Source organism: Atractosteus spatula, chromosome 1 (genome assembly GCF_055471065.1).
Source record: "Atractosteus spatula isolate fAtrSpa1 chromosome 1, fAtrSpa1.hap1, whole genome shotgun sequence".
Taxonomy (NCBI): Eukaryota; Metazoa; Chordata; class Actinopteri; order Semionotiformes; family Lepisosteidae; genus Atractosteus; species Atractosteus spatula.
The window spans coordinates 2,363,932-2,379,594 of NC_142706.1; the positions used below are offsets into that span (position 1 = coordinate 2,363,932).

The 15,663-nt window shown below is 44.8% G+C and overlaps 1 protein-coding gene across 1 annotated transcript in view; it reads right to left on the reverse strand.

The window, feature by feature from the left end:
• Nucleotides 1–15,423, reverse strand: part of LOC148840394 (microtubule-associated tumor suppressor 1 homolog A-like) — a 56,668-nt gene extending 41,245 nt beyond the window's left edge. The window contains exons 1-3 of the mRNA XM_088918690.1: nucleotides 13,312–15,423; nucleotides 5,467–5,671; nucleotides 2,326–2,517 (exon numbers count right to left, since the gene is read on the reverse strand). Of these exons, the coding sequence (XP_088774816.1) occupies nucleotides 2,326–2,517; nucleotides 5,467–5,671; nucleotides 13,312–15,390 (2,476 nt within the window). The 5' untranslated portion in view covers nucleotides 15,391–15,423. The remainder of the gene's footprint in view (nucleotides 1–2,325; nucleotides 2,518–5,466; nucleotides 5,672–13,311) is intronic.
• Between the last annotated feature and the right edge of the window lie 240 nt (nucleotides 15,424–15,663).

Below are 15,663 nucleotides of genomic sequence, written 5' to 3' on the forward strand. Positions count from 1 at the left end.
AGCTCCAAACCCCTCCTGGTGGCATCACTGGGCAAAGCAGGAAGAGAAAGATACTAGCAGAGGCTCGATGCACTGCAGCCAGGTTTTGTCTTCTTCTTTTATCCTGCCTCCTGTTTAGTGAATTAGAGTGGAATAAATCTGACCTGCCAGGCATTAGTGTGACGCGGATTCACCAGTCAAGAGCAGCTCTGCCCCTCAGCCAGTAACACTGCACAGTGGGGAAGGCTGCTGTGTTCTATGGCTTGTCTGTACTGAACCTGTGCCGATACCATGAGTAAAAGCTCCAAGGTCAACCCTGCTAACCTGAAACAACGCTCCTCTTTAATTCAGATGCAGGAGCAGAAACAACAGATACAGCACCAATTTGTTATATCTTTTAAACAAACGGTTTTGGAATGCATCTTTAGAAACATGAACCAGAATTTACTTCCATCTCATTTAAAATGTGACAAAGGCATACCTTTTCACAGCAGAATCTGAAGTAAAAATGTTAAGAAAGGTATTTAGTTAAATAATATAATCTCTGCACAATTAAATGTTTTTATCATCACCTAGAAATAGCACGTTGGATTGTGTTTATGAATTTTGCAGCTTAGCAGGTTTTTAACATAACGCAGTTTGAAATCCTCCACATGCCGTAGAGTCCGTTTACAATCGTTCAGATCCCAGCATGGGAAAAGCTCATGCTCACATGTGCCCATGGAGCATAAATCTGTTGTCAGGGTCCCTTTAAAAATCAAAACTCCATATATTTAAAAATTTGAATAATAAACAATTTCTTACTTCATTGCTAAATGATTCAGTACCCAACTCAGACTGGGTCTAATCTAAATGATCTGAGTCTACAGGACATAAATGCATTTTCCATATTCGTCTTTCCATTTATTACAAAGCAGTTCAAGTCGGACCTGTCAGCCTTCAATCACCTTACAGCAGTAACGATTAACAGTATCGAGCTTCTGTGCAACATAGTTCTCCGTCCTTTAAACTTGACAGCAGAGAGGATTTATCCTTTAATTCAAAACCAAATTATATCCAGATTGATTCGTAATAACATTCGTTCTGGAAACTCATTTAGATTTGCAGGTACCCAGAAATGGATCTGAGCAAATCGATGATTGCTCCGAGAAAAAAAAATAAAAGGGAAAAAAGCAATATACGTAGAATTGTAAATTTATTGTGCAAAGCTGCATTGTTTTTATAAAGCAAAACGGAATGGAATGGAGTGTGTGTGGCTTCTTATTTCCACATTATATTTTTGAATATAGTTTTTCTGACCCATTGAATGAGAATTCCAAAATTTACAGGTAAAAGCTGGAGACCTGAAAATAAAATGGGAAAAATACGCCCTTAATCCGTTTACCTACAGGCCTCTTCATAAATCAGGGTCACCTTGTAACTCCTGCAGCAGAGCTGTTTTTAGTTTACATTTAAATTCCACAGCAGGTTCCTTGTAATACAGTAATACAGGATTACACAGCCAGAAGAAACTAAACAAGACAGCCTGTTTTGACACACCAGTAAAGCACAGCTTAAAAAAAATAAAGGTTTATAAGTGAGGTATTCATGCACTTAATGTAAAGTCATTCTGGAGTCTTATAAAAGATATTCAATAACTATTTTTTAGGTTTAATGTGCAAGCTCTGGAAGACAGCATCACTACTGCGATACTGAAGCACTTGGGTTCATCAGAAACTCCTCTATGACCGTCAGCTGTCATGCACTGCAACGTCACTCCTGCTATAACCAACAGCATGAGAGATGAATGTCACGAGAACTAAAACGAAGTACAGCCAGTGTAAGACCTGCTGACTGCACAGAAAAAAATAAAAATGTAGTCATATGTGAGCAATATCGGACCGTAATAACGCAATTCTTTTTTTGACCAGCAGTCCAATGCGGTCATGCAAGAATGCGCTGCTTTCCCTATCATTTAATTACTGGGAAACAATTCCATTTGTTTCGCACTGCCATCTCTCTTCTAGGCACCAGACGGGATTGAGGCTTCCCTGCAAAACAAACATGGGAAATCCTTGCACACTCGCATGTCATTCTGGCTGAAGGCCGGCATAGATTATCCCACGAGCCATTTATGAGTCATCGTGAAGCGTTGTTGAGGACGAGCCGAATCATTTAAGCATTTAACTTTCAACCCCGTCACGTTAAGGCGCCACACAGCTGCAGCACAAGCTTGAGCTCGCTGGCGACGCCACTGGCGGCTCTCAGGAGAAACCCCTTTGCCGTGTTGCTCAGTTCCAGGGAGCAAAGGGAGACTAAGCCACTGGGAGTCCGGGGCCGATCCAGACCGCATGACAGACTGCTTACCCCTGCCGTTGCCTGTGGCAGTGGTGGGCTCACCGAGCGAGCTGGCTACCGAGGAGACGCTAGATGTCCTCCGCAGCGCCTGTGGCTTCACGGGCAGTTTGGACGCCGCCGCAGATCGAGCTGAACTGGAGCCCGGGTTCATGGGTTGTCTTGTAGCAGGCGTCCTGTCCGCCACCCGCATTTTCTGAGCACCTACAAATTCATATCGCAGAAGTGAAGGTCAGTTTATTTATGCCCATATTCCATTTGCCTGCTATTTTTGTACCTCCTCCGCCCACTGGCTTGGGTAATTTTCGAGGGGGAGTGCTTCATTTTAAAGGTATGCAGAGAGGTACACGTTTTAATTCAAGATGACCTCACTCATAATTCCACATCACGTCTATGGTCATGCCTGAACGCGCTCCATACTGCTGCAGAATTCAGACAACGCTTTAAAAAAAAAATACTGGAAAGACTTCACACTCCAAAATCAAGGCTATACAACACATATACAGATATTACACTTAAACTAGTGCATGGATACAAGAACAAAAGGCCCTAACAGGACAGCAAGTATTTTCAAAATTCCTCATTTACTTCAATAACCTCAACATGTTGGGAACTAAAATGCTTGAGCTTAGCAGGAACTCTATATATGTCTTGATCAAAATACCAAATGTTATATAAATGTGACTATGGAGTCAGTATTCAGCTTTAGCACAAATAAAAGGTGGGAGTGTGCTCCTACGAAACTATAACCACTAGAATTAACAGAGCTGGGATTCAAAAGCCCAAGCAAAGCAGAGTTTGAGTTAGTGCATCTGAACAGGAACAAGGTTACATACTCCTTGGCAGATTCACAGTTCTGGTATGCTTCTAATAATTTATATTGCCAGGTAAATCAAACTTGGAGGGGATAAAACTACTTGAATTGCTACAAAGTCAGATTTTGAGTCAAATCAAAGCCCTAAAAGTGATTATTTTATCAATTCAACGTGAGCTGGTTCCAGTCAGGCCTAAAGGCCTCCCTTGCTTTGTAAGCCTTTAACACAAAAGTCTGCAGCCAGTAAAACTCCCCCCCAATAAATTTATGACATTTAGGAAATGGTAAAACAGTGCAAAATATATTTTCCTAACCCAACCAAAAAGGTCGTAAATAGATATTACGGAATGGGTTTTAACCTCACAGTTAAAAAAAAAAAAAACAATCTGTGGTTTCCCTTTCCAAGCCTGAAGAGGGCTTTAACTTTGTAAAACATTCAAGCTGTTCCATCGAGGCGGAATGCTGGAGCCGTTACAGAAGTACCACCTACAGAACATCCATCCGCTCCTGCCTGGGCATCAGTCAGCAGTGAAAACGGCATTTTAAGTAACTTGAAGTGGTAATAACACATTTACTGGTAACACTTCAGATGTAGATTCACTCAGACAGGAAGTTTGGTATTCTTTCCTCATGATTAAAAGTGAGGAAAGCGAAGCCACTAAGCGAAACAACTGTTTAAAACAGTATTTTTATTTTCAGGAGTCAAGATAGCCTTTGTCTGCCGAATTCCTGAAAGGATCTTCACAATGTCCCTTTCCTCTCATTTGTTCCACTGCAGTTGGCTTCCCATCACAAGAAACCCCCCCACACCCTAGTCACTCGCTTTTCCTTAACACTACTAAGAGCAGAGGCAATGGAAAAAAACTGTTTCTGCTCCCATCCTGAGAGGAATACGGAGGTTACGCACATCTGTTTCCATGGCAACGGCCTCAAGGGGCTTACCGAGTCAATGACACGTGTGTCTCAGTCAGCATTGTTCAACGGGAACAGGAAAAGTGCTCTGTGTAGATTACTGGAGCCTGTTAACCACAGGCCACCAAATGGCATGTTTGGGTACTGCAGTTAATACTGTATAATATTATTATACAATATATACTCGTCAGGTGAAAGTTACAGAATTTGGAATCGAAAGGACCAGGTAACCTTGCGTTTTGGGATTAACCAGAGAGCGTGCCGCTTTTTACTACAATGCGATGCGATCTCAACACATCCTTATTCATTTAAGGAAAAGGGCAATTGTACCTCTGAAGCATAGAAAACGCCATTTTACTCAGTGTCCCCTTGTCCCATTTTTTATAGGAGACAAGACTCAGAAATAGTTCAAGTAGGCGTTTCCTTTCTTTCCAGCATGGAATAAACCCATTACCTGTTCCCTTGCAATACTTAGAAATGAGTTGTAGAGGAAAAAAGACAAGGTTTCAAATACAAATGTGTTGATTTGGTCAGGAAATCTGTGTGTGTTCTCACTCTACACATCACTTTTGAAACCATGTCTAACTTCTCCTGCAAAGTTCCTTCTGGGTTTAACTTCTTTTCTAATTCAACAAATGGGATAGGAACCTTAAGGCTCACTTTCATTTTATTTCCCGAAATAAGCAGAAAAGCAACGACTGCAGACTTTTCTACACAAAGCTTTTCCCCTGGTAAAATAAAAGTGACAAAACATCAGCTCATGTAAAAATGAGTAAGTTACCTTGTCAAATAAAACTCTAGTAGTTTTTACATTTTCTTTCAAATATATTACAGCCGAAAGACTCAAAACCTGAACCCAAAAAAAAAACACAAAAGAAATTCGATTACAAGAGATCAATGTCTGATGACAGGACCCCCAATTACAAGGTTTAGACTTTAAGTACAATTCCATTAATACAGGGCACCAGTCCCGAGTGCTCCGAAAGTGCTTTAGATATTCATCAGAGAGAAAGCGTTTCATACTAAAATTCAATTCATAGTGTTGACAGCACAGATTTTAGTTATTTTTTTAGGATTTGCTTCTAAAAAATTAGCTCCACATTCCTACAACAAACTCCACCTGCTGAGCAAAGGAGAACTTTTTTTGGGGGTCAGAATTACTTTAAACTTTTATCACTGTAAAAAATAACAAATATCAGGTCAGAGCTTTCTTACACTGGAGACGAAGCGTCAGACTGTTCATACCGCACTAAAGAACTCTGAAACAAAACTTGCCTTTCCCCCCCCCCCCCCCCGATCACCAAAGTGACAAGACAGCAGGTGCGCGGGTGTCCTGACGCAGAAGGCAGGCGCCCGTGTGCAAGTCAAGCTGCTGCTGTGTGGCAACACTGAAAAGGCATCGGCTCACATGTTGCGGTGGGTCTTACCAGGTGCTGACAGCGGCTTGGTCCTGGAGGGAGACGCGTTTCCCGGGGCACTGCCATCTCTGACTGAAGCTCCCAGCTTCGGCTTCGATGCAGGAGGCGGCAGTCGGAGGTTCGCAGCTGGAGCCAGAGAAGACGAAGCGCCTCTCGGTTTACTAGGGTATGGCTTCTGTCCAAGTCTGGTCCTGCTGGCGTCTGGGGCCGCCGACTGTTCAGGAGAAAGGGGCCGTGAAAAGAACACGCTTTTCCTCACCGAGCCCCACGCTAGCAGGCAGAAGTCAGGACTTCTAATGCTTACTGCGGTGTTGGCCATCTAAACTCAGGCGAGAGGCGCATTAAGCTCACGCAAGCTCGTTACTAAGTTGCTATTGTACTACTTTCCCTTGGGATACTGGCAGCTCCAGCCCATTTTTTTCCCCTCTTCCATAAACACAGTGCACATGGAGAGTATCTGTGGGCGAAGGCACTTCAGTCTTCTTACTCATGCCTTCAATGGCTTACTGAAAGTGGAAAGTTTTACAGCACTTCGTCTCTCAAGCCACGGGTGGCACGCTGCGTACAGTATGTACTGCAAAAGGCCATTTCCAGCCATGCTTATTTTAAAAGAAAAAGCTTTTTTTTAGCATACGGATACCAAAAATATTTTGCAAAAGGTACACATTTTGATTCTTTGAAGTGAAAATATATATTTTGAAACTCTATTTAACAGCACAACGCAACAAGCGACCTGCCAAATGCGAGAGTACGCCTGCTTATTTAGGGACCTTACAGTACATACTGTAGAGCTCATACAGGTCATTGAAAAAGTCCTTTCTTGTTTCAGTTAGCTCCACAATAACCCGCACCGCAGCATAGTTATTAATAATCGGGTGCCTGAGAAAGCTCACTTTAATACCAGTAAATATTTGGAGTTCACTGCAAGCATTATATTCGACAACAAACTTACAGCTGAATGTCGCGGTCTGCGTCACACTGTACATTATCCCTAGTACAATTATAATCCTTGTCCACTGACACAAGACGCTCAAAAGGTACTTGAGCGAGGAAGACAAAAGGAATCGTATACCTTACGAGTTACTGAAATATTAATACCTGCTAATTCGTGCGTGGATATATTATGCTTAGCTCCTACGGTAGGTTGTCTTCCATTACATTTTTGCAAGATAAAGCAATCTTATTTTTAAACCCATTCAGCATAGACTATTACAAAAAAAAGTTGTTTCAACAGCTGCAGTGACCAGACGCTTGTAAAAATAAGCTTTTATCACCATTCGGACACCAGGTTAACTACATAATGTAAAACTCGAATTTCTAACCAAACGCAAATGCTAACAGTATTGTGAAACAATACAACAATCTAGCAAAAATAAAATACGTCTTGATTAAACAATTATAGTTCTTGCTTCTACATGGTAAGTCTAGTTTAAGAACTGAGGCTCAAAAGATGAATTTAAAATTTCAGCAGTACGTTTGCAAATGCACAATAAAAGTTTTGTCTCCGTCTTTCGGCATTAACTTTTTTCTTTAACGAATGGTCTTATGCTCACCGGAAAAAAGCCTCGCTTTCAAGAACGAGTGAATAAAGGGTTTTACATCACTTCAAAAACAAACAACAATCAACACTTCTCCAATACATGAGGGTGGACCGACGTCGTCATCAAATACCAATTCCTATTTTGTCATCTGGAATTTCTCATGATCGGAAAAAACAATAGAACGAAACACGTCACGTGGGAAAAATGACGGTATTTTATTTTGAGGTAGAAATGAAGGATTAAAGATGATGCCTTATGCACACATAAACCACGCATTTCCCCGACTGCAGTCTCTCAAACCCGTAGAATTAAAAAAAAAAGACAACACTGGCACCCAGCCAGCCACCTTCCTCCCAGTCTTTCAACAGGACAGTGGAAGCACACCTCCCACCACCGGTGTAACACGAGTCTAGATGGGCGGCAATACTTTCTCAAAAACATTCGCACATGCAGTACACCTCTGGCAAAACAGATGTGATGCAACACTTTGGGGGGGAAAAAAAACCTGACAGAATCCAGAGGAAGAATGCTGATGTGTCAGACTGCGTCTTACAGAGGACTGTCAAGTGAAAATTTATTGTTTTACCGGCTTTATGTTTTATAACTTTATATCCCAAGGCTTTGCGTTCACTCCAAAAGGAACCAAATCTCAAGCTTCGCGCAGCAAGTAAACCTTGAAGAATCCGAATCCTAAACTGAGTATCGAAATCGTAATTCCCCCTCCCACCCCCATAAAGGTCCAAGATTTTATTTTATCCCTCTGTGGTGCGGACTGCCTCTGGACCCGACCGCTGTAAGAGTGGACTAGGAACTGCCGTCTCGCATGCGGTGGGGAAGCACACACACTTCATAGAGTAGCTTGACACACGGGCAGAGTGTAGGGCTGAGGTTCGGACTGCCAATTTGACTTGTTCTCGATGTAAGCTAGAGAGGCTGTGCAATAGAAAACAGTCCTTGAGTATCAAAGTCTGCTAGATTATCAGATTAAACTCTGGGGTTCCTTGATTTCTTAGAAACAGATTTTCCCCCCACCTGCCTGAGATGCTCTCACTCGCTGGGAAATAAGCGCCTGGAAATCAAGCTGGAGTCAAACAAACATTTGAACAGAACAACAACACAGCACACACTATGCTGGCCTCCAGCTCCCCTGCACTGGGAAAAGCAGCTGGAAAGAGGATAGTAGTTCAGGTGGGTAGCTGCGTCAGCATGCGTAGGCTGCAAAGGAACAAGTAATAGGTTTATTCCATGCTGAAAAAAAGAAGAAAGAGAACACAACGTTTCGGCCGTGGAGCCTTCTTCAGGTGTGAGAGAGACAGGGCAGTAGGCAAAGGTAAAGTAGCGGGAGAACAAAGGTTGGGAGGGAGGAGGAGTGAGAGGCGGGAGCAGGGGACAGAAAGAGAGGCCAATCAAGAGGTGTGAAGTCAGAATGGGTGCAGAGAGGTGTGAAATGAAACTTCCAATGAATGGAGAACATTTAAAAGAACAGTAGTCTGTCGTTAAGGGAAGGGAGAAGGTGTGATCCTAGCTGCAGAATAATTTTAGTTTCGGTGGTCTTTCTGATGTATGAGTTTGGAAAACCGTCTTTGAGAACACAGACGGAGAGATTAGAGTGGTCGTGGCCGTCAGAGGTGAAATGAGAAACAATGGGCTTGGAGAGATCTTTAATCTTTACAGCCCTGACGTGTTCTCTGAAACGGTCTCCGAGTCTCCTTCCTGTTTCTCCAATGTAGATGGCTGGGCATTTACTGCAAGAGATACAGTAAACAAGGTTGCTGGAGGTACAAGATGCTGTCTGGGTGATCCGGAATTGTCCTGAGGGGCCTTGAATGAGTGTGGTGGTGGCTGTGTATTTGCAGGTGATACAGCGAGCTCTGTTGCAAGGGAAAGTGCCTGGTGTGGATGGTTGTTGAGGGCGGTCAAGGGAGCTGTGAACAAGGAGGTTACGCAGATTAGGTGGTCGGCGATATGAGATAATAGGGCGATCAGAAAAGAGGGCCCCAATGGAGGGATCATCCTGTAGGATGGAAAAGTTGTGGTTAATGGTCCTGGGGATAGGAAGTGTGTTAGGGTGGTAAGGAAGCACCAGAGGAATGCGGTTGTTACGGCGGGAGTTCCTGATCGGGTTGATGGTCCGGGGGGTGTTTTTGGCTCGGGCAAGGGCCCTGTCAATCACACTGCTGGGGTATCCTCTGTTGATGAAAAATGAGTACATTTCGAGGGCTTGGTTCTCGAAGTCGATGTCGTCGCTGCATAATCGTCGTAACCTAAGGAACTGTGAAAAAGGAAGAGAGTTTTTAGTGTGGTTGGGGTGAAATGAGCTGTACAGGAGGTAGCTGTGTGAATCCGTGGGTTTGTAATAAACTGAAGTGGACAGTCGGGGGTAGTTGATAGACAAGTGGATGTCTAGAAACGGAAGAGTAGTGGAAGATATGTTAATCGTATATTTGAGGGACGGGTGGAAGTTGGTGAAATGGTGCAGGAAGAACTCAAGCTGATCGTTGGATCAGCTTTTTGATCGTTGGAGCATGTGGCGGCACCGACGCAGTCATCAATATATCGTTTGTAGAGGTTTGTAGAGGTTTGTAGAGGTCAGGGACATAGCCAGTGTAGGCAGCGAAGAAGCGTTCTTCTACCCAGCCGACAAAAATGTTGGCATAGCTGGGTCCCATTCTGGTGCCCATGGCAACTCCACTGACCTGTTGGTAAAAAAGATTATTGAAAGAGAATGCGTTCAATGTGAGGACCAATTCTGCAAGGCGTACCAGGGTGTGGGTGGGTGGATCAAGCACTGTGCGTTTGTCCAGCATGTGCTTGAGTGCTGTAAGGCCGTCATTATGGGGAATGACGGTGTACAGAGATGTGATGTCCATGGTAAAAATGTAGCATTCGGTACCCTGAAATTGGACCCTGAAATTGAAATTTCGGTACCCTGAAATTGAAATCCAATTTCAGGGTACCGAATGCTACATTTTTACCATGGACATCACATCTCTGTACACCGTCATTCCCCATAATGACGGCCTTACAGCACTCAAGCACATGCTGGACAAACGCACAGTGCTTGATCCACCCACCCACACCCTGGTACGCCTTGCAGAATTGGTCCTCACATTGAACGCATTCTCTTTCAATAATCTTTTTTACCAACAGGTCAGTGGAGTTGCCATGGGCACCAGAATGGGACCCAGCTATGCCAACATTTTTGTCGGCTGGGTAGAAGAACGCTTCTTCGCTGCCTACACTGGCTATGTCCCTGACCTCTACAAACGATATATTGATGACTGCGTCGGTGCCGCCACATGCTCCAACGATCAGCTTGAGTTCTTCCTGCACCATTTCACCAACTTCCACCCGTCCCTCAAATATACGATTAACATATCTTCCACTACTCTTCCGTTTCTAGACATCCACTTGTCTATCAACTACCCCCGACTGTCCACTTCAGTTTATTACAAACCCACGGATTCACACAGCTACCTCCTGTACAGCTCATTTCACCCCAACCACACTAAAAACTCTCTTCCTTTTTCACAGTTCCTTAGGTTACGACGATTATGCAGCGACGACATCGACTTCGAGAACCAAGCCCTCGAAATGTACTCATTTTTCATCAACAGAGGATACCCCAGCAGTGTGATTGACAGGGCCCTTGCCCGAGCCAAAAACACCCCCCGGACCATCAACCCGATCAGGAACTCCCGCCGTAACAACCGCATTCCTCTGGTGCTTCCTTACCACCCTAACACACTTCCTATCCCCAGGACCATTAACCACAACTTTTCCATCCTACAGGATGATCCCTCCATTGGGGCCCTCTTTTCTGATCGCCCTATTATCTCATATCGCCGACCACCTAATCTGCGTAACCTCCTTGTTCACAGCTCCCTTGACCGCCCTCAACAACCATCCACACCAGGCACTTTCCCTTGCAACAGAGCTCGCTGTATCACCTGCAAATACACAGCCACCACCACACTCATTCAAGGCCCCTCAGGACAATTCCGGATCACCCAGACAGCATCTTGTACCTCCAGCAACCTTGTTTACTGTATCTCTTGCAGTAAATGCCCAGCCATCTACATTGGAGAAACAGGAAGGAGACTCGGAGACCGTTTCAGAGAACACGTCAGGGCTGTAAAGATTAAAGATCTCTCCAAGCCCATTGTTTCTCATTTCACCTCTGACGGCCACGACCACTCTAATCTCTCCGTCTGTGTTCTCAAAGACGGTTTTCCAAACTCATACATCAGAAAGACCACCGAAACTAAAATTATTCTGCAGCTAGGATCACACCTTCTCCCTTCCCTTAACGACAGACTACTGTTCTTTTAAATGTTCTCCATTCATTGGAAGTTTCATTTCACACCTCTCTGCACCCATTCTGACTTCACACCTCTTGATTGGCCTCTCTTTCTGTCCCCTGCTCCCGCCTCTCACTCCTCCTCCCTCCCAACCTTTGTTCTCCCGCTACTTTACCTTTGCCTACTGCCCTGTCTCTCTCACACCTGAAGAAGGCTCCACGGCCGAAACGTTGTGTTCTCTTTCTTCTTTTTTTCAGCATGGAATAAACCTATTACTTGTTCCTTTGGAAAGAGGATATGTTGTATACGCTGGTAGGAAGAAAAAAGCTTTGCGATTCACTTCGTTACTTGGAAAAAAAAAAATGTCGAAACCAGCAAATTTTAACAAATTGTGACAGCTTGTTCAGTGGGGTCTCGAGCCCTAGGCAGCACGTTGCCCCAGCTCATCTCAGAAATGGGGCTCAAGTCTGGCAGGCGCCTGGCACAGCACAGGGATTTACAGTATACTGGGATTGTGACGAGGCGAGAAAATCAGGAGAACCGCTCAAAATGGGCACAAAGGCCCGGCACGTGATGACGGAATGAAATTTTACCTGAAGGCGGGAGGTAATAAGCAAATTCTTCCATCTTCTCCTCAGCCTGCCAAAACCAGATTTGAAGTTTCATACTTTTAACAACGGACTACTTAAAAGTAATGTTGTGCTCCTATATTCAAGCACCTTTTTGGCTTGAGCTAATTCTTCCATTTCAACATGATGTTTCCGTTCAGTAGAAATGTTTTCGCTAAACTGAGCAACGGGACAAGGAACAATAAACATGCTCTGCTGTCAGGCTGGGGGAGTGCATGGTTTCTGCTTTTGTTAAATCAGTTATTCATTCACTAGCAGGCAGGGTATTTCGAGTATAATGATTAAACCTGGAAGCTACAATCGCAGATGAATTGCGCCTTGTATTTGATTTAAGTCAGACTGTACTGTATATCAAGGTTTGTTTTGCTAAATGCGTTTCCTTTAAAACAATATTCAACTTACCAAGTCATATGCACTGCATCACATGATCAATACCAGTGTTTGATTGCTGACCGAAACTGCAAAAATATTCAGCAGAATCTTGCCTGAGAAAACTTCAGCATCACCCCACCTTCATGACTCAAAGACTGAACGGGATTGAGAATAAATCCATTGCTGAAGCTGCCCTATGGATAAAAAGGCGAGACTATATGCAGTGTAGGCATATAATATTCATGATTTATTCGAAACCGCTACTATAAATGCTTCACATGTATTAATGTTTTCTTTTTTGATATCAATGTATTGACAGGATGCCAAACAACGGCATTATAATCAAACATTCCTCCAGCCTCTAATGACTGACTGCACTGTATCCAAATGCTCAATACCGCGAGGCTGTGCAACACAAAAGCCATGGGGGGGAGGAAAAAAAAGTTAAAGCTGATCTGGCCACTGCTCACAGCTCTCTCAGCGTGCCTCGCAGATGCTGGAAACGGATATTCGGGGCCAGTTCCATCAGGAAGCTTGTGTTACTTGTGCTCATTCTGCACACACTTTGAACCCAAGAACCGCGTGTCCTTCATGAGAGAAACTGTTTCCTGTCCATTTTGCAGCGAAGCACTGCTATCAACATGTGCAAAACTAATTCAAACTAAAAAAAAACTCCCAAGAACTATTTACGTAGAGATAAAACTCATAGGTTTCCTTTACATTCCTAATTGTTTTGGTGAAGTCTAATAAAAACTAACACCAGCATGCCCAAAAATAGTTTCTCAGAGCACACAATGACTTGCAAAGATAATGAGCTACGCGACAGAAAGACTGACAACGAAAGACGGACCGCAGCAATATCATGCAGACGTACTGTATGGTGAACATAACATGTCTATTCGGTGTCTTCATAATGACTGAAAATGATGTACACTCAAAATATTAACTGGTTTTGTTAAAAGCTAACAAATTAGATGGTACTGGAGGAAAAAGAAAACCCGCAGTACTTACTGCGGATCTCTCTCGTACGTCGTCTGGGGGGGATTCCGGCGAAACGCCATCCTGCACTGCCTCAGGCACGACGGACAACAGCAAGCTGCATCCCGTGCGCTCCTTCCGAGGCGAAGATTTCGGCGGAGACGCAGCGGGTTTGTTCCGGCTGCCCCGCTTAGACGGGTGTTTGGCGGTGCCGCCGCCGACCGCAGGGTCAGAGGTCAGCGAGCTGGAGGAGTTGGCACAGCCGTCTCTATCCGCCATCTTCTGGACGCAGCTGGAGGACGTTTTGTGGACCCTAGTGGACGTTTCGTTTGAAGCGCTAGCGGGTGGTCTGCCCGGAGCAGCGGAGGGGAGAACCACCTTATTCCGACTTTTCCAAGATCCAGACCCAGAATTCTTCTGTTCCGTTTGCGGCCCATCCTCTTTTTTAACATTTCCTGCTGTCTGCACGTCCCTGGGAGGGGAGAGAGAGGGAGGGCCTCTGCTGGCCACAGCGGGCCGTGGAGAAGCCTTTGCTCGTGTGGAACTTGAGATCTTTGACAAAGCGACTGGTCTCGAAACAACTTTAGGCTTTATATTCTTAAAGTCGGGCTTAGGAAATTTCTTAATCTCAGCTTTGGCATTTTTGCTTGCCACCAGCGCAGATGGCTTTGTTCTTGTGGGCTCTTTTGGCGAGGGAGGCCGCTGCTGAACGATCTGATGAGCCGGGCTCCCGGGATCACCTTCGCGGATGTCCGACGGCTGCTCGGAAACGGCATTGTCGAACGAATGGACGCAGAAAGTTACATTCCGGGAATCCGGCTGAGGAGTAGAGGTCTGCACGCTGCAATTGCAATCAGAATCCTCAGAACTAATAACCAGAAACGTCTTGCTCTCCGCTGCCGATGCTCCTCTGGGAGGAAGCAAAATACTTTGCAACTCTTCAGGACCCTTCACCTCAACTGCACTCGCCCAAACTGAGCCACGATCTGTGGCATCAACACCCGTCTCCCCACAAGTCTCCTGTGCTGTGCAGTCTTGGCCAACTAAAGCACTCAAGCCTCTTACATCATTTGTTGACATACATTCCACACGCGGCTCTCTCAAGTTCATACAGCTACTTGGACTGAAAGATGCATGAGAAACCCTTCCTTCAGTCCCTTTCATTTCACGTGGGAAACTGCTGAAACACTTTTCAAGGGGCAGACCATTGTCTGTGCTTAAAGATTCTCCAGTGCATTCCTTGACAGCTTCCACAGTGCAATTTCCAACGTCCATGCCGTCTCTGACCACACGTCTCCCCTCCAGAGAACCTCCACAAATGTCTGGCATCACACTCGACAGCCTCCCCAAGTCAGCAGGGACACCGCAAGAGCTGCTCGACTCTTCCACCGCAGAGAGACTAGAAGGCTTGTCGGAGCCACTTGCATCGAAGCTGCTTCTCCTCACTAACAGCTCACCAGAACTCGGATCATCCAGGGAACTCTGTCCGGTTCCCACAGAGAAGTTTTCCTCCTCGTCGGCACACCCTGGGTTTTTTGTTTCAGGAGCGCCCTCTAGCCATTCTTCGTCAGTTTCAGAAATTCGTCGGCCCAAAGAGTAACCTGTGCACCTCATACACACGTCTGCGTTGTACTTATTCTGGCCACTGCTATATTCCTGAAAGCTTGACGTCTCAAGGGCAAGATCATCATTCCATGTATCCAATTCCATCCCGAGATGGCTTTGGTTCTGGGGCGAATTTTCCATGGACTCCTGTGACGACATGCTGCAGCCAGCAGATTCCGAATCGGGTAATTCCACTTTGTCACAAAGCCTTCCAGGTTTCTTTAGCACAGTGGAATTGAAGCCGTCGCTCTGAGACACACTGCCATCAGCAAAGTCCTCTGCATGCGGCACCATGCTCAGGTCACACTCAATCATCTCAACATCGGGACTACCTGTACTCCCACTGCTCAAACTACTGATGCTTCTAAAGGAATCTGGAAGAGACTCTGTATTACAGAGGACCTTATTGCCATTTTGATCTCCTATCAGCAATGAGACTCTCTTGCTATTGCAGGCTTCAAGTCTATATTCCATCTTCCTTTGCTCACCCACATTGTGGACACTCATTTTGCAATTTGCGGTTATATTTAAGGACTTACTAACCAAATTTGTCTTTCATCAACTTATAACAGATCCCCACACATTCAGAGAGATAAGGCCGTCTTGCACACTTCACAGATCACATCGAAGTTAACCAACAGGTTTGGCTTCTTGGTCACCATCTTTAACTTCATTGTAGCTGTGCCGTGCTCATCCAGGAAATTCAAGGTTCTGCAATTTCAACATTCTGGTTTCATCCCAAATAATCAACATCTGGATCCATCCCTGGAAAGTAAAATA